The sequence below is a fragment of the Coptis chinensis genome, chromosome 3 (genome assembly GCF_015680905.1).
Source record: "Coptis chinensis isolate HL-2020 chromosome 3, ASM1568090v1, whole genome shotgun sequence".
Classification (NCBI taxonomy): domain Eukaryota; kingdom Viridiplantae; phylum Streptophyta; class Magnoliopsida; order Ranunculales; family Ranunculaceae; genus Coptis; species Coptis chinensis.
In genome coordinates this window covers 78,131,614-78,151,147 of record NC_141458.1, presented here as the reverse complement: position 1 = coordinate 78,151,147, position 19,534 = coordinate 78,131,614, and the positions used below count along the sequence as shown (strand labels likewise).

The window sequence follows — 19,534 nt, the reverse complement described above, 5'->3', positions numbered from 1 at the left end:
AAATGTTTAGCAGGTTTGTTTCTGAGAACTCGGAATAGCGTCCTTAAGTAGGTTCTCACAATAATAGTCAAGAAACAACACTCTGATTTTTCCACTCAAGTTTATTTACTCCGATTAATACAATTGGGCACACTTTACCTTACAATCTTAATGACACACAGGAAGCCGGAGTCAATCAAACACATCTGCCACTTACTATCACACTAACCTATTCCTAATTGAGCTAAAGGTCTTTATTAGGTGTTGCTGGGATTAGGAGATGGTTTAAGAAGGAAGGAAATGGATATTCTAAAGGACAAGTCTGAGATAATAGAGTCTTCATATTATGTAACTTAGAGAAAACCTTGTTATTTCCTTTTGCTTCTATACTTTGTTTCCATCCTTAGCCATATTTTACTTTTTTTTCTTTTCTTTGGCTTTTGACTTCCTTTTATTCTATTTTTGAAGTTTTTATTTATTTCTATTTTTTTCTTTTCCTTGGATGGAAACTTCTTTTCTTTTTTTAAGAAAGAACTAACTAATTTTTGTTTACACGTGTTTTCTCTTCTTCTTTCTTCACTCATTCTATTCTCGGACTTATTCTAGATTGGGTAAGTTGAATTATTTATTTTGTTTTGTTTTTGAAAACAGGGGTAAAGAATTGTGGTTTATGGAAGGCTAAAGAAAGGCTCGAGGGGGGACTAAATTAGAAAAATAATTCATAGGTTTGAATTTACGGCTATATCGATCCAAAGAGGGCCTAAATTCTCGCTTAGGATCCGCATAGTGATCAAGCAAGTGGGCGTGTGATTTCTCTATCCGATTTTACTTCTCCCTTGTGTCATTTCTCAAATGTTTCGCTCATATAAGGTTTTAGGCTATATTCTCACGAGATTTGTAGAATAAGTACTCTAGCCTAGATTTCAGAAACTTCTCGCTAACAATCATAGATACTCATGTAATATATTTATAGATAGATGCAAAGATTATTACCTACATATTAACCTAAGTTTCTAACAATTATTCTCGATGCAAAAGCTACGTTGAGACTTCTAGATTGTTAAGAGCATAGAAAAGAAAACAATACCAATATTCCTAAGTGTATAGCATAAACTTATTTATTTATATTTTTAAAATTTTTAGCTTGAAAACAATATGCATATTATACATATCTATATCCTAACAGATGCCTTAATTACACGTGTTTCTATGCCCCCAAACAAGAAGCATGCTTTGTCCTCAAAGCATTTAAATAAAGAGGGTAGGAAAAATACCATTGAAGCTGGCGGAAATTCGTGAACATCCGCAAAAACAAGGTTAAAACATACAAATATAGTAATATAAAACCGACGAACTCTATAAGAGTTCCACCCATTATGGGGTTAACAGAATGAAATTGCTTGGGACTTAAGCGCACACACTAACTTAACTAAAAACTTACCCCCGCCCCAAAAGATCTACTCGTCATCCTCCTCTTCTATATGAGGTTCTTTCGCATCCTGCCATGCCATAACAACTTGCCAGGCTTCACGCCATTTATCATCTATGGTTGCTAACCTATTAAGTGCCACTTGGTCTGATGGGGTGTAGGGTGAAACCTGGTGAGGTTGTATCCGCCACCCTTGCCAAGTCATTGCACGGAAAGATCGAATAATACTATTGGTGGGTCGCACCGTGTTTACCCTAATCCAATCCGTGAAACGTGTACAAAAAACAGGAAAGAAACATAGCATAATATCACGTGAAATTAGAACAGGCATAAGAAGGTATTTATGCCTCATGGTATGGGCTCGTGCTAAACTAGACATCAAAGTTCGGGAAGGTCATAGAACCGGCGTCCCCGTGGCTAAAGCAAGGAAAGCGGCGCAAGTGGCGTCATTCACGTAAGAAAACGCCATTCCCCAAAATGTTTAGCATAATCCAAAACATAACAGTTCCTATGTTCATGGACAAAGGCTACCAAGGGCAACGCGTTATAGTCCCCTTGGTCCTCAATCTGAAAATGCCTGCCCCATAAGCCTCGTGCAAAACTCATAAGTGTAGACATGCATATTATCGACCCAATAGCACCATGGGTCTTGTATCTCAAATGGCATAGCAAGTCCAAGAACAAATGCTAGCAAGAACCCGGTAATTTCCATTGGTTCATCGTCAATGTTGATGGAGAACACTTGTTCTCCATCCGGTCTCTCAAAGAAAATGTAGTTATTATAAAAATAAGATGCAAGTCTTTGGAGAATAAAGTTCAGCCGGTCTTACCATAAGAGGTTCCCACCAACGTATGTGATCACCTCACAAAACCAAGCCGTAGTAAGTAGTGCTTTGGAACAAATCTTCAAAGACTGTTCGGTATTATTATAGGAGATGTCATCTCAAAACTACGCTCTGGAACGACTACAAAACAACCGGGTACTACTGCGAAAAAACCGGAAAATTTCTGGTCCAAGGAAGTCGGCGCCGAAAGGCTTAACTAGGGCGCGAAGTCGGCTCTTTGTATTTTGGAATTCCAGTGTTTTAGCGCGTCATCGCTTTGCTTGGCTGGCGCTTTTGAGTAAAATTTTCGTCGGAAGTGTAGTAGAGCGAAAGGCCTCCTGCGGGCGCTGCGAAGTTCGAGTTGCAGATTTGCAAAAATAGAGACGAAAACGTGGGAATCGCGGGTGTGAAAGGTCGCGATGGAGTTTAGGTGTAGTGTGATTTGTGAGGATAGATTGTATCAAGTTTATATAGGTTTTAAGTTGCTAAAATGGGTCGGAAAGTTGCCAAAACTAATTCTGGCGGTTCCTGAGATCCTAAAATTTCCAAACCCGAAAACGGAAACAACTCATTTTCTTGATTCTAATTCAAACCCAGTATCTTTTAGGTTGATTATATGATTGAATGTACCTATTTAATCTAGATTTCATCCTACAATGATACTTAATCATATTTCTGCCTAAACAACCATATTTTCACCTTAACTCCGCAAATAAATTCTAACAAAGGGTTATATAAAAATAAAGCTTGAATTGATAAAACCACCCCCAAACAAGTTGGGAAGGTGGGATCAATATGAAACAACCACACATACTGAAAATAACCCCTTATATTAAAATTTTCATTCGGAGTACCTTTCACTACAAAATTCAAATTACGAAAATAAAAGTTACATTACAATAAAACAACAAAAATAAATAAAACAACAACCACTATCAAACCTCGGACTCTCTAAACACCTCGCCATCGTGGCGGAGGGCACACTCTCTAGTGGTGGCTCCCGGGCTCCCGGGTCCAAAGAGCAGTCGTCCTTCGTCGACGACGCTCATGCCTCGTAGCTGTGTCCTCAGAAGCAGAGTCTGTATGAGGTGGGAAGCGTGCAAGCATATCCATTCTAAACTGGCGCTGGGCTTCCATCTCAGCCCTCGCCTGTTCCCATCTCTCATCCTCTCTCTGGGTGTGGATCTCGAAGTTGTGATGAATAGTCGCCTGTCGAGTCCGGAGGTCTATACAGATAGTGTTTAGTGAACGCATGCCCCTATGAAGCATAGCCATGCGTTCTGCATCAGACCAACACCTCTGGAAGGCATCCGTATCAAAGCAAGTCACGTCCTCCTCATCCTCCTCCGAATCATCCTCATCCTCCTCCTCTACCTCATCCTGTTCCCTATCCGCGGGCAATATCCAGCGTTGTTGGACACACTCCCTATAGATACGCGGGTTACGGTGCAGGGTAATGTAAATCCTATCAGACGCCGGAGCTGCTTTCATCTTCAGCATGATCTTGGTAATTAACACAGGAAGAGGTGCCAAAGACTTTCCGACCCCCCTAATCATGCTCAGCAAAACTCCAAGATACAGAAATCGCATTCTCGCTCCCCGAGTACCCATAAGATATGGAGGCAGGCAGACCGATGTCACCGACCTTGTCCTTCCCTAGGACATTCCGAATCCATCCAGCGAAGCCGGTGGTTGGTCCCGGAGGATGCTGGCGAACACAATGGGAGTTTGTATTGTAGCTCCCATTGATGACAGATCACGCCCATCGAGGGCTCTACCCGTCAAACCGGGGGCTCCTGTAGAGTGGCATCGGATGGATTCTAGGCGAATGCCTAGAATCTCACCAACATCCAATGAGTCAACTCCTCCTCTTCTTTCCTACCATCACAAAAATCCTACTCCCCTCCAACTCCCTGGTGTTGTAGAACCGTCGGACCAAGTCTTCATGGTAGAAGGCTTCGGTCGAGTACCACAAACTACCCCAGTCTCTACTAGCCATTTCGTCACCGTAAAACGGTGCGAAGTGGTCGGCAGTGAAAACTTGCTCCGGTATAATTCGGCGTTGTTGAGCCATCTAGTGTTTGGAATGGAGTGAGGGTTTAAATATGATGTGGTGGTGGTGGTTTAAATTGACCGACTGAAAGAGCAGTGGTGGTGGTGGAGTGGTGGCGGCGCAGCACCAAAATTTGTAAATTTCGGTGGTTTTTAGTGATTAAAATCGGTGGGGGTTGTGGTGGTTTGGTTTTAGAGAAGATTTGGGGTTAGGATTTGATTTTGGGCGTGGGTTTATTGTATTTTCTTTTTAATTTTATTTTGTTTTAGGTTTTGGAGCTTTGTTAATGGCGGAATGGAAGATGAAAACGATGAACTGATGGTGAGAAGGTAAAAGGCGCTGAAAGCCGCCACCGCCGGCTGCTGGTTAGGTTAGAAGCCCAAAATCGAAATTTTGATTTTTTTTCGATTTTTTCGCGAATTTCAATTCAAAATTGCCGCCGTTACCGGTCCGATTTTTTGCGAATGAGATATGGAAATGATCAGGAGAGAATTTCCTATCCAATGATCCATAAAACACTCTATTCCGACTTCGGATGACATACGAGATAGTGGAAAACGTCTCGAAGTGCGTGCATGACGTAAGTTATGCGAACGAATGAACTCTAAATTAATAGATTATGTCAATCCGAATCGTAATACAATAAAACGGCCTAAGCAACTGTAATGGGACATAAACATTTTAGTATGCGAACATTTAACACCCCACCCCCAAAACAAATTTTTTACAACGAAGCTTAGAAAATTTGTTTTTAGCAGTGGGTCTTTTAAAGTCAGATTCCCGAGACTTCCTAGATTACTATGTGTATTTTTATATTTTATTTTTTATTTTTTATTATTTTTATTTATTTATTTTTTATTTTATTTTTAGAAGGAAAAACAATAAGCAATAAAGACATAATTCACACCATAGAGAAACATGACTCAAAAATCCGAGAAAAACATGCAAGAGTGGAAAACGTGAACTATGTGAACCGTGGACTTAGGATCCGGTACTTACAGCCACACACTCCATAGGGAGGGCCCGGTTACCTTAATGGTGCACTCACCAATATATTAAAGTGAAAGGAAGTGCACCAAACACAGAATTTGAGTCGTTTATAGTCAGATACTCGAGACTTTATCTAAAACATATGTATGAACATGCAGTTGATCATATATCAACAACCGAAATAGTTGTGGATCATTCCATAAATAAATATCACAGAAAACATATCCAAACACAATCAAGCACCAAGATTTCCTACGACGCAGCCTAGTGGAATGAAAACGAAGTCGGATAACCCTATTGTGTAACCTATCATGCACCTTCTTTTTAATTTTTGAATGAGTGGGTGTTTTAGTAAATAAGTGTGGAAAAGTGAATGGTTGTGGAGAATATGGTGGATATGGATAAGTTGTAGAAAGACAGCACTGCACCTAATGAGGATGTGGTTTTAGCAATCAACTCATTTCATTCATGTGTGTAAGGGTGCCTCAATTCTGAAAATGAAGGTGTCAAATAGTTTGTCCTTCTGAAGTATCTATTTGCTAGGAGGATTTAAAAAATTATGAAGCACAGGAGAAACAAAAGGATCGAGTGCAAACTCGAGATTCCTTTGAAAGGGTGGAAGGAGGGGAATCGAGGTGGATGTTGTGCAAGGTAGATCTTGATAGGGTGAATCGTCACCTACTCGAAGAAACTCATCGAATTCCTCATCTAGATTGGTCATATCCACATTACTATGGTAGTCCTCTACATCTTTGAGAAAATCATCTATCCCTTCCTCATCAATAATATGTGTATCGACTAGTGTAGGAATGAAAATGTTGGAGTCTGACTTTCCAAAGGAAAGAATTTTGGGCATATGACTATCAGGGAACGTGTTGTTGAAATAATCTCGAACAACGCTGATCATCATGCTAACCTCTCCATCCATAGACGAATCGGGTAACTGTGTCCTTGTTTTAAAAACATTGACTTCAACAGCAAGATGGCCAAAAGACATGGACATTGAACCATCACGGCAATTAATGAGCGCATTGGCAGTTGCCAGGAAAGGACGCCCTAAAATGATCGACAACAGTCGTCGTTAGCGACTTCTGTCAGATCGAGGATAACAAAATCAGCGGGATAGTAGAAATCCTGAACCTTAACAAGCACGTTTTCCACTACACCTTTAGGATACTTAATTGACTGTCCCGCTAATTGCAACGTTATTTTGTAGGTTGCATTTCCTGTAGACCTATTTTGTTTATACAAGTAATACGGGGAGTAAGTTAACACTTTCGCCCGTGCTAATAATAAAGCGGTTCAGTGGGGAATCTCCTAAGGTGCATTTTACAATGGGATCTACCGGGGGTCCTTGTACTTAACAATTCCATTATTTTCGAATAAAGTTGGGAACCGCTCGCTTAAAAAGGCGCCTTTAGGTATATTGGTCTTACGCCTAGTAGTGCACAACTCTTTAAGAAACTTAGCGTGGTTAGGTAGCTTTTTAATAGCTTCGAAAAAGGAAGGTTTATCATTAGATTCTTGAAAACGTTCCTAATTTCCTCAAAGTTTGTATCCCCGTTAGCATGGCTAATTTTTGAGGGAACGGTGGTTTAAATCTATATTTAGCGTATATGGCTCTACTACTTGTCGTGTAACCTTGGCTTTTCGGTTTCTTTGGTTGTGATTTAACCGGTACCTCTACCGTGGTAGGCTCCTCGCTTCTATTCGCGGTATCTAGTTCGATGTCCGGTGTAGGAGTAATGATGGGGTAACTATAGGCGTAGTTACTTTGTTATCAACCACTCTTCCGAACGGAGTGAGTGGTGATGGCATTTAGGTCACCTACGATTGTAGTTTCGCACTAGAATTACCATTTTACCTCAAAGGTCGTGTTTTGCTGTTTTAGGGTTTGGTATTGCTTGTCCCGAAACACGCCTTTTGGTTGGGCTTTTCGGCTTGGGCTAACTGTTGTATGCCCCGATTTATGGATTGTAAAATCTGTTGGTTTGATTGAGTCATTGTCCGGAAAAGTTGTTGGGTAACTTGTATAAAGGCGTCGATCACGATCCGGTTGTGTAGGTGTAGTAGTCACGGGTGGTGGATTTGAACTATCTCTCGTTGATTATTTATGGGTGGGTTGTGATAGTTATTATTATTAACCTAACGATATACCTCTATTGGTATTATAATTATTATAATTTTTCTGACCTTGTGCTTGACCTTGTCGTGGTTTAGCTTTGGTTGTTATAATTATTATAATTCCCTTGACCTTGTCCTTGTCCTTGTCTAGGTGGAGCTTGGTTATAATTGTTTGCTTGCCTAACGTTTTGATTATTGTACCACGGAGGTGTTACTTGTTGATTATTTCTCCAAACCGGTTGGGATGTTGTCTCCAAGGGCGCAGAATAGGATAGTTATTAATAGAGTAAACATTATCTTGTTCGGTGGTTGTTGTTCATAAGCTAGAGGACAATAATCGTCGAGGTGCTCGGACTCAAACAGAAATTACATGGGTTGGAGTTTACATTCATGACGGGATAGGCTTTTGTTGAGCGAAAATAGCCTCTACTTTTTAGTTAGAGATTCGAGTAAATTTTTAAGTTCTCGGATCGGTTTTCTTCTCAAACATACCGCGTGACCCTTCTTGTTGAAGAAGAACTAGGCTGGCGGGGGATATCATCACTACCCCCATTATTATTCCGTTTAGTTTGGTCATCTAAAAATTTGTAAGCTTCAGGGCTCCTTTACTTAGGAAACTACCCCCATTCATTATGTCAAGGACTTTTATGGTGGTGTAGAAGACCTTTGAAAAAGGCACGAACTAACGTGTCTTTCGCTAAGTTATGATGTGGACACTCTATAAGGAGATCGGTGAAACGATTCCATGCCTCAGAAAATGATTCATGAGGATTCTGTCGAAAGAAATGAATCTTGGAAAGCATCTCATCCGTCTTTAGGGGTGGGTAAAAATGTTCCATAAACAGCTGAACAAGTTTAGCCCACGAGTCCACAGAATTAGGCGCTTGGGCAGTTAACCAAGACGCCGCCTTATCGGCTAATGTGAAAGGGAATACCCTCAGTTTAATTTGTTCCGCACCTACCGTAGGATGATGGAATGTTGTAAGGACTTGTTCAATCCTACGCATGTGCTGATAAGGTTTTTCATGGTCTAACCCATGAAAAACGGGTAACAAATTAAATATGTTTGGGGGGATTCGAAAATCCCCCACTGGGTCTGCTAGAACGATGCAAGATTTAGGGCTATCGCTCAAGGCTTTGTAAAAGTCGGAGAGAGGAGTCTCTCTTTCTTCAGCCATTATGTCAGGTATGGTGTGTGTGATAGTAGTTAGAGGTGTCGTGGGTGGTGTACTAGATAGACTTGTTTGTTGTCGTGTAATTACGTTTGTTGTTTTTGTTCGACCAGACCTTAATCTCATGCAAGACTAAGTTGAGCTTAACTAAACATGCAACACTCCAAACAATTCTGATATACTAGTAGAAAACCTCTAACTGGAATTGTGAGGTATGGAAGGAAGGAATACCTGATAGCTCCTTGCTTCGCTTATGAATAGCTTCTTGTATGCAGCGTGTTCGAGTGTATATAAGAGATTAGAACACTGAAAAACTTGACAACTCGAAGTTCGAATCAAACCCGGAAAATCCGAAATTTCTAAAGGCGTGGCGCTTTCGTATAGAGCGCCGAGTCGCTCGATTAAAAGTCAAGTTCCATTACTTAGCTGGTCGCCTTGGTATGGTATGCTAGCCGCTCGTAGTAGATCAAATTCCAGTAACTTAGCGCGGGTCGCGCTCACCTTGGGGGCGGTCGCGCTCAATGTAAATTTTCGCGGAATTTTTCAAATCTGAAACGGAGAATCCACAGTATGAATCAAACAAGGGTGGGTGGGTTTAATGGGACTTAAAAATGACTAATTTACTATGAAAACAATGCTAAAGCTAACTAAGATGGCAGCGGCGCCATTTGATAATTGTAAAATGTATAGTTTACCTACGAAATGAACGATGAATTCAATCCGTAAGTAAACTAAAACTGTGCTTTTGGTCTCAATTATCAAAGCTTCTACTCTCGATGCGAATTGCACTAAGTGGAGTAGGAAGTTCGTTCCACTCCTAGTTCCCTAGCACGGAATTGTTTTCTAATCTAATTAGTCGGTCTTAAGTCTATGAGAGTTTTATGAGGGGGGGGATTATACTACGATGCAATATGAAATTGATTAATTTAATTTAAGCTACGAATGCTATGGAAATACGATTGTTTGACTCTAGATAAAGAAATAGAGGGGAATTAAATCCACCTCGAATCCAACTTAATAACCTAGTATAGATTGTCGTATCTCGATTCTTACGTTTTCACGGCAAGAATTTCGAGTCTAATCCCTAGTGTTCATGGCATTCCTACCGGATACTAACTAGCATGTGAGGTCGTCCACCCATTCTCATGGCGAAACACGACCTTCTAGAGTGGAATAGATTCTACTACCAATTCTATACTAACCACTAAGTTTTCATCAAGGCTTCATCAACCCCTCTAATGGAGGTTTAGCCTTGAGTCATCAAACTAACAATTCCCATTGAATCTAAACTAAACATAATGTAAGAAATTGAGATTTACTTAATTAAACAATAATGAATCTAATTTAATGACTGGAATGGAATAAGAACAAGAATTTAAATGAGATCTAGAATGGAAATGACAAAATTCGAAATTGACAACTAACTATTTTATTTATCTAATCAATCAAGAACAATCATTCAAAGATTTAATCTAAAACAGGAGAATTGAAATGGAACTAAAACTTAATTAATTAATAAAACTAGATCTAGAATTCTATATATTACTTTAGGTCTAACTAGCTACCATTAACAAAGAGCTAAGCTTTTGTTTTTATACATTCAGATCCAAAAATCGTGCATGGGCTTGGAGTCATGTTTTGGGCCAGAGAATCAGGCCCAAAACCCACTTCTTTTCGAATCAAAAAAGGCCTCTTCAGCTGCAGTTGGCTTCCACAGACTTTTCGTCCACTTCTGCTCCTCTGATTGGGTCAAGGCTTGGACCATTGGAAAGCTCTTTCCCGATCCGGTCGTTTTGACATAAGGTAGGCCCAATTCGAGGTCTGAGTCCAAAGATATGGCATTCGAAGTTCTGGCTGACTGTTGCTCCTTTATCTCGCTAAAGTGGCACATTTACGCATATAATGGACTTTGAAGCCCGAAATGCATAAAACACGTAATCAGTATTAACTCTTACTTATTATTCACATAATTGGTCTAACAAGATGATTATTAAGGGGTTAAAACTACAGTTTTGGGCTCTTATCAAACCACCCCTAAAAGACATTTTGCTTGTCCTCAAGCAAAAGATGAGAAATTAGAATAAGTGACCAAAAATGGAGTTCTAACTACTCTCGTTTGGCTGAGTGAGTTGCATTGACCATATGCAACAAGGCCTTAAACCACTAGGAATTCCCTAGTGGACGAGTTATAGCCTCGTGAGAGAGTTTTCCAAAGTGAAGGTACTCACAAACTTCATCTATACTACAACGACTAAGAAATAAAACTATTGTTTTCTCATTCATGTCTCAACTATCTATACATCTCACTAGCAAATACATAAGAATAACCCAAATTAACCCTAAGCTAATATATGCATAATAATCAATCATCTAAAATAAACATATAACAATGAGTAATACTATGAAATGTAATAGCGTGTCCGTTTACAAAACTTCGGAATAAGCCCCTTAAGTAGGTCCTCACATAAATGTCAAGACAAAAACCACTCTGATTTTTCCACTCAAGTTTATTTTGCTCCAAAGTCGCGGTGGGCACACTTTACCTTACAATCTCAATGACAACAAGGAAGCCGGTCGATCAAACACATCCGCCACTTACTATCACACTAACCTATTCCTAATTGAGCTAGAGGTCTTTATTAGGTATTGCGGGGGTTTAGGAGATGGGTTAAGAAGGAAGGAAATGGATATTCAAAAGGACAAGTCCGAGATAATAGAGTCTTCATATTATGTAACTTAGAGAAAACCTTGTTATTTCCTTTTTTCTATACTTTGTTTCCATCCTTAGCCATATTTTTCTTTTTTCTTTTTTCTTTGGCTTTTTGACTTCCTTTTATTCTATTTTTGGAGTTTTATTTATTTCTATTTTTTTCTTTTCCTTGGATGGAAACTTCTTTTCTTTTCTTTTAAGCAACTAACTAATTTTTTTCTTACCACGGGTTTTCTCTTCTTCTTTCTTCACTCATTCTATTCTCGGACTTATTCTAGATTGGGTAAGTTGAATTATTTATTTTGTTTTGTTTTTGTAACGGGGTAAAAGGAATTGTGGTTTATGGAAGGCTAAAGAAAGGCTCGGAGGGCTTACTAAGCGGAAAATAATTCATAGGTTTGAATTTACGGCTATATCGATCCAAAGAGGGCCTAAATTCTCGCTTAGGATCCGCATAGTGATCAAGCAAGTGGACGGTGATTTCTCTATCCGGATTTTACTTCTCCCTTTGTGTCATTTCTCAAATGTTTCGCCATATAAGGTTTTAGGCTATATTCTCACGCGATTTGTAGAATAAGTACTCTAGCCTAGATTTCAGAAACTTACTGCTAACAATCATAGATACTCATGTAATATATTTATAGATAGATGCAAAGATTATTACCTACATATTAACCTAAGTTTCTAACAATTATTCTGATGCAAAAGCTACGTGAGACTTCTAGATTGTTAAGAGCATAGAGAAAGAAAACAATACCAATATTCCTAAGTGTATAGCATAAACTTATTTATTTATATTTTTAAAATTTTTAGCTTGAAAACAATATGCATATTATACATATCTATATCCTAACAGATGCCTTAATTACACGTGTTTCTATGCCCCCCCCCCAAACAAGAAGCATGCTTTGTACTCAAAGCAGTTAAATAAAGAGGGTAGGAAAAATACCATTGAAACGCGGGAAATTCAGGAACATCTGCAAAACAAGGTTAAAACATACAAATATAGTAATATAAAAAACTGACGCAACTCTATAAGAGTTCCACCCATTATGGGGTTAACAGAATGAAATTGCTTGGGACTTAAGCAGACACTAACTTAACTAAAAACTTACCGCACCCCAAAAGATCTACTTTCGTCATCCTCCTCTTCTATATGAGGTTCTTTTCGATCCCGCCATGCCATAACAACTTGCCACCTTCCGTGCCGTATATCATCAACTAGTGCTAACCTCTCTAGTGTTATTTGGTCTCGATGGGGTGTAAGGGGCAACCAAATGTGGTTGCACCTGCCATCCCTACCAAGTCATGGCTCGGAATGATCTTTACCATTATCGATTGGTGGGTCTCATGATTTCGACCCTTTCCCAATCGTTAATGCGTACGAGAATATGGGTAGGCAAGCGTAATAATGGCAAACCAAGGCAGGGCATAAGAAGGTACTTATGCCTCAAGGTATGGCCCTCGCTTGGGTAGCAACTAAAACTTCGGGGAATGTCATACCGACGACGTCCCCGGCTAAAGCAAGGAAAACGTCACCACGGTGGTATTATTGGCGAAACCGCCGTTCCCCCTGAATGTTCATCATGAAATGCATAAAAACACGTGTCGGTATTAACTCTTACTTATTATTCACATAATTGGTCTAATTATATGATTATTAAGGGGTTAAAACTACGGTTTTGGGCTCTTATCAAACCTCCCGGCCCGGCCATTTGATAATCAAAATGAGTAGTTTACCTCTGAAATGAGCGATGAATTCCATAACGTAAGTAAACTAAAACTATCCTTTTACACTCAATTATCAAAACTTCTACTCTCGATGCGAATTGCACTAAGTGGAGTAGGAAGTTCGTTCCACTCCTAGTTCCCTAGCACGAATTGTTTTCTAATATAATTAGTCGGTCTTAAGTCTATGAGAGTTTTACGAGGGGGATTATACTACGATGCAATATGAAATTGATTAATTTAATTTAAGCTACGAATGCTATGGAAATACGATTGTTTGACTCTAGATAAAGAAATAGAGGGAATTAAATCCACCTCGAATCCAACTTAATAACCTAGTATAGATTGTCGTATCTCGATTCTTACGTTTTCACGGCAAGAATTTCGAGTCTAATCCCTAGTGTTCATGGCATTCCTACCGGATACTAACTAGCATGTGAGGTCGTCCACCCATTCTCATGGCGAAACACGACCTTCTAGAGTGGAATAGATTCTACTACCAATTCTATACTAACCACTAAGTTTTCATCAAGGCTTCATCAACCCCTCTAATGGAGGTTTAGCCTTGAGTCATCAAACTAACAATTCCCATTGAATCTAAACTAAACATAATGTAAGAAATTGAGATTTACTTAATTAAACAATAATGAATCTAATTTAATGACTGGAATGGAATAAGAACAAGAATTTAAATGAGATCTAGAATGGAAATGACAAAATTTGAAATTGACAACTAACTATTTTATTTATCTAATCAATCAAGAACAATCATTCAAAGATTTAATCTAAAAGCGAGAATTGAAATGGAACTAAAACTTAATTAATTAATAAAACTAGATCTAGAATTCTATATATTACTTTAGGTCTAACTAGCTACCATTAACAAAGAGCTAAGCTTTTGTTTTATACATTCAGATCCAAAAATCGTGCATGGGCTTGGAGCCATGTTTTGGGCGAAGAATCGGGCCCAAAACCCAATTCTTCGATCCAAAAGGCCTCTTCAGCTGCAGTTGGCTTCCACAGACTTTTCTTCCACATCTGCTCCTCTGATTGGGTCAAGGCTTGGACCATTGGAAAGCTCTTTCCGAGCGGTCGTTTTGACATAAGGTAGGCCCAATTCAGGTGGTCTGAGTCCAAAGATATGGCATTCGAAGTTCTTCTGCTAACTGCTTCCTTTATCTCGCTAAAGTGGCACATTTCTCGCACATAATGGACTTTGAACTGAAATGCATAAAAACACGTAATCAGTATTAACTCTTACTTATTATTCACATAATTGGTCTAACAAAGATGATTATTAAGGGGTTAAAACTACAGTTTGGGCTCTCTTATCGATGTCTTTATTGATTATAGAAGGAATCCGTGGCCCGCAGGAAGTCGGGTTGATGATGTCCCGTTGAGGAGCTCAAAAAGATTGTCATGTAAACCCTGCAGGTAGATTTATTCCGACATGACAATGAGGTTGAGTGGTACTACTCAAGGACATAAAGAAGTTGATTGATGTAGTTGTCAGTAACTTGACTTAATCAACGGGCATTCGATATCTTAAACACGGGGAGATCAACGAGCATATAATATGGAGCCCATAAACGCTGACACATAATTTGGGATTATGGCGGTAGTGCAACAATGACCTTTAGTGGAATAAGCCATTTGTTGACGAACTTAGGCTGTGTGTTCTGGGCGAACATGGGAGGCCCAACCCTAATTTCTCCTCATGGTCCCTATTGTAGCCTATAAATAGATCCCTTCTCTCCTGGTTGAAATTAACAATTCTCTATTCATTTTTCTGGATTGAAAATAGAGGCAAGGAAAGATAGATCCAAAATTGGATCTAGCTTTGTGAGAGAAAAGGGGGTTGGTAGATCATTGCCCACACAACGTCCAATCTATTGAAAGGAATACAACAGAAGATCAAGGGGTTGATTTGTTGATTCAGATTCATAGCTATTGGATTCTCAGAGTTATCTTAACCGGATTTACAGGTATGATTTCCTATCCAAAATCGTGAGAACCACTAATTTTGTTGCGCGTGGTTTTCACTGTTTGTAGAAATATTCATTATGAAATAACGGTTATTACAAAGTATTCATTGTGAGAACCATTAATTTGTGACATTATGTGGAATATTTTCCACATAATACAAAGTATTTTCCACTAATTTGTGACATTTGTGAGAACTACAAAGTATTCATTGTGAAACAATGTTAAACTTGGCTCTGATACCAATTGTAGGAACTGTTATTTCAGAATGAATATTTCTAGAAACCGTGAAAACCACACGTAGCGGAATTAATAGTTCTCACGATTTTGGATAGGAAAACATACCTGTAAATCCGGTTGAGATAACTCTGAGAATTCAATAGCTATGAATCCGAATCAACAATCAACCCCTTGATCTTCTGTTGTATTCTTTTCAATAGATTGGACGTTGTGTGGGCAACGATCTACCAATCCCTTTTCTCTCACAAAGCTAGATCCAATTTTGGATCTATCTTTCCTTGCCTCTCTTTTCAATCCAGAAAAATGAATAGAGAATTGTTAATTTTGGCCAGGAGAGAAGGGATCTATTTACCCTTGCCTCTCTTTTCAATCCAGAAAAATGAATAATGAATAGTTGATTTCAGCCAGGAGAGAAGGGATCTATTTATAGGCTACAACAGGGACCATGAGGAGAAATTAGGGTTGGGCCTCCTGACGGGCTTGGGCTTCCCATGGTCGCCCAAAACACACGACCCAAGTCCGTCAACAAATGGCTTATTCCATTAAAGGCCATTGTTGCACTACCGCCCTAATCCCAAATTACATGTCAGCATTTATGGGCTCTATATTATATGCTCGTTGATTTCCCCGTGTTTAAGATATCGAATGCCCGTTGATTAAGTCAAGTTACTGACAACTACATCAATCAACTTCTTATGTCTTTGAGTAGTACCACTCAACCTCATTGTCATGTCGGAATAAATCCACCTGCAGGGTTTACATGACAATCTTTTTGAGCTCCTCAAGGGGACATCATCAACCCGACTTCCTGCGGGCCACAGATTCCTTCTATAATCAACAACACACCTTATGTACAATGTCATTATCCAATCCATCGAGTTTGTTGATTCACAAATGAATCTCACTCATTGATGATTTAAAGTAATGTACAATGCACGTAAGTGCCCGTTATTATATCCGGATTAAGAGGACAAACATCTATAATAACAGAGGTGTTTGTTCTCTTATATAGTCAGTATAAAGAGAAACAACCTCACTTGGTCCTGTTCAATACACACAAAGTGTACTAGTGTAATCCTATAGTCAAGATAGACTAATACCAGATTATACTACAACCGTACCAATGGTATGTCCAAATCCATCTAGGTTGTGAACGATTACTTATACTTTATAAGGTACTGATGATATGATCTTCTGTGTGTTCATACCATATCATTTACAACATAACATATTAGACACATGCATATAACTAATAACATATATAATATGCATAACATTTGCCCATATGATTCTCATTCAAAATATAAAGAATTAGAGTTAATACAAAAGTAATGCTTTTAGTATATAACCCTATCAAACTCCCACTTATACTCAAAGCATTCCTTTTTAGTATACTACTACCAAGTCTCCCACTTATACTTAAAGTTATGCTGCCAAGCATCTGATTCCCATCCCCTCAACATGCCTGTCAAGGGGTCAGCTAGGTTATCTTCTGATGCTATCTTGGTAACATAAATATCTCCTCTTTTCTCGGTGGTACTTGCGCTCAATGTGTTTGCTTGCTTACAAGAAGTTCCAGACCCAAAACTGATTCTTTGGCTGCCTCAGTGGCTGCCACATATTCAGCTTCCATGGTGGAGTCAGACAAGCATTTCTGCTTGACACTCCTCCATACTATGGCCCCACCTCACAAGGTAAACACACAACCTGAGGTAGACTTACTCTTGTCCTTATCTAACCCTTCAGCACCCTCCATACCGAGAAGTAGTAAGCTACGATAGTGTGGACGTTTACCATTCTACATTCGTGGAAATACTTTTGGAGTTCACGATAGTGTGGACTGTATACCCTAAGGGAACCAAACTATCTACATGGTATACAAACGTATGATCCTTAGTCCTTTTTAGGTACTTTAGAATATGTTTTACAGCCGTCCAGTGCCCTTGTCATGGGTTCTTATGATATCTGCTAACCATGCCAACGGCAAAGCAGATGTCTGGCCTCGTGCATAACATGGCGTACATTAAGCTTCCTATAGCCGAAGCATAAGGAACCGCTTTCATGTCCTCTATCTCTTTCGGTGTCTTGGGACACATAAGGAACCACTTTGATAGAGGAACTCCATGCCTGAAAAGCAAGAAACCTTTCTTGGAGTTTTGCATGTTAGAACGAGTCAACACAGTATCAATATAGGTAGCCTGAGATAAGCACAACATCCTTTTCTTGCGATCTCTTATAATTTTGATCCCAAGGATGTGACCTGCTTCTCCCAAGTCCTTCATATCAAATTGCTTTGATAGCCATACCCTTATGTCTGACAATACTTTCACATTATGTCCAATGAGTAAGATGTCATCCACATAAAGCACAAGAATTACCACTACGTTTCCATAAATTTCTTGTACAAAACAAGATGCTCTTGACCTTTTTCAATGAATCCTTCTGGTTGCTCCATATAGATGGTTTCCTCAAGACTTCCATTAAGGAAAACTGTCTTGACATCCATTTTATAGACCCACTTGCATCCAATGGGTTTTACACCATTAGGTGGCTCTACAAGGTCCCAGATCTGATTAGAATCCATAGATTCCATCTCAGTATTTATGGCCTTTTTCCAAGATATTACATCTCTATCTTGGAGTGCTTCATTGTAGGTCCAGGGATCAGGATCTTGGTTATCAGTGGTTATATCTATAGACATTCCCAAACCAATCCACCTGTCAGGTTGTCTAACAACCCTCCCACTATGACGAAGCACCTCTTGTTCTTGTACGTCATTGGTGACACGTCGTGGTTCCTATTCTTGTACAATTGGTACTGAAGTAGTTTAATTTCTCTCCTCTCAATACTTCTAGAATAATATTACTTGGGGTAAAATTTAATGCACTGTGGGTGGAATAAGATTAATGATGTATAAATTGCCTTCTAATGCACCAGAACAGATAAAAGGTTTATTTTTCTTAATGACGATCTTGTCATTTAAAAGAAACAGAATATCCATCCTTAATTAACATAGAAACTGAAATAAAATTCTTTCTAAAATTAGGCACATAAAGACAATTCTTTAACACCATAGTCTTATTTCTACCAAAAGATAAACAAACATCTCCCACTGCAACAGCTACTACTCTGGTAGCATCCCCAAAGATAAGGCAATCTCTCCAGCACTAAGTTTTCTGGTTTCCTGGAACCTCTACAATGAAATGCAAACATGGTTAGTGGCTTCCGTATCTACACACCAGGTACTGGTAGATAACACCGCTAAACATGTTAAACGACTAGTGCATGAGACATACCTCCATTATTCTCTTTGTTGAGAAGAGGACAATCGGCTTCTAGTGTCCCCGACCGCTTGCACTTGTAGCACTTGCCCTTAGGCTTTTTCACGCGCTCCTTGAGGTCCCATGCCCTTCTTTTGCAATGTTTCTATGCTTCAACATTATTCTTCTTCTTACCGCCATTAGCGTAGAAGTATAAACCTTCTCGATGAGCATAAACCCAACATAACTATGCTTAAAAGACTCTCCGGTGACCGTTCTCATCATAAGCTCCGCCAAAGAATACAACCTTTTGTTCATGTTGTAGTTAAGGCAGAACGGTTCAAACCTCTCAGGCAGCGTCATGAGAATGATATCGACCTGTGTTTCCGCATCGATATCAGCTCCAATGATCTTTAACTCATTTAGATAAGCCATCATCCTGAGTATATGATCCCTTACAGGAGTCCATTCAGTCATAGTTGTGGTCATCAAGTTTTTCATGGCAGTTTGCTTAGCAGCCCTATTCTGGTGTCCGAAGAGTTCCATGAGATTGGCCATCATATCATAAGCCGTGGTCATGGCCTGATGCTGATGTTGCAGCACACCTGACATAGATGCCAGAATGTAACACCGCGACATCTCATCTGCCTTGATCCACTTCTTATATGTTCCTTTCTCCTCTCTTCTCCAGCAATATCATCAGGCTTAGGTAGGCATTCCTCATTGAGTACATATTTGTACTCTTCAATAGTCAACATGATATCCAAGTTGCGTTTCCAGTCTATGTAATTAGGGCCAAGAAGTTTGTTTTCCTTAAGAATAGTTTCTAGTGGGTTGAAAGCAACCATTTTGAAAACCTGAGAATCACATAAAATAACTATTATATAGGGCAAAAACTTCTTGAGTTAATAACAAAAATTAATTAATCAGCCCATCACTTGCACCCTCCACACCGAGAAGTAGTAAGCCACGATAGTGTGGACGTTTACCATTCTACATTCGTGGAAATACTTTTAGAGTTAACTTAAAAAATTAATTAATT

At 39.2% G+C, this 19,534-nt stretch overlaps 1 protein-coding gene and 1 pseudogene across 1 annotated transcript; one reads left to right on the top strand and one right to left on the bottom strand.

Moving 5' to 3' along the window:
* The first annotated feature begins 8,098 nt into the window (after window positions 1-8,098).
* LOC147510950 (small nucleolar RNA R71) lies at window positions 8,099-8,192 on the top strand (annotated as a pseudogene).
* A 10,423-nt stretch (window positions 8,193-18,615) lies between these two features.
* On the bottom strand, window positions 18,616-19,131 carry LOC147510949 (uncharacterized). Its single transcript, XM_086598307.1, has one exon. The coding sequence runs from the start codon at window positions 19,129-19,131 to the stop codon at window positions 18,616-18,618; it is 516 nt and encodes a 171-aa protein (XP_086454433.1).
* Between the last annotated feature and the right edge of the window lie 403 nt (window positions 19,132-19,534).

Coding starts and splice junctions, on each gene's coding strand:
- LOC147510949 (XM_086598307.1), bottom strand. CDS start 19,131: ATGTCGCGGTGTTACATTCTGGCATCTATGTCAGGTGTGCTGCAACAT.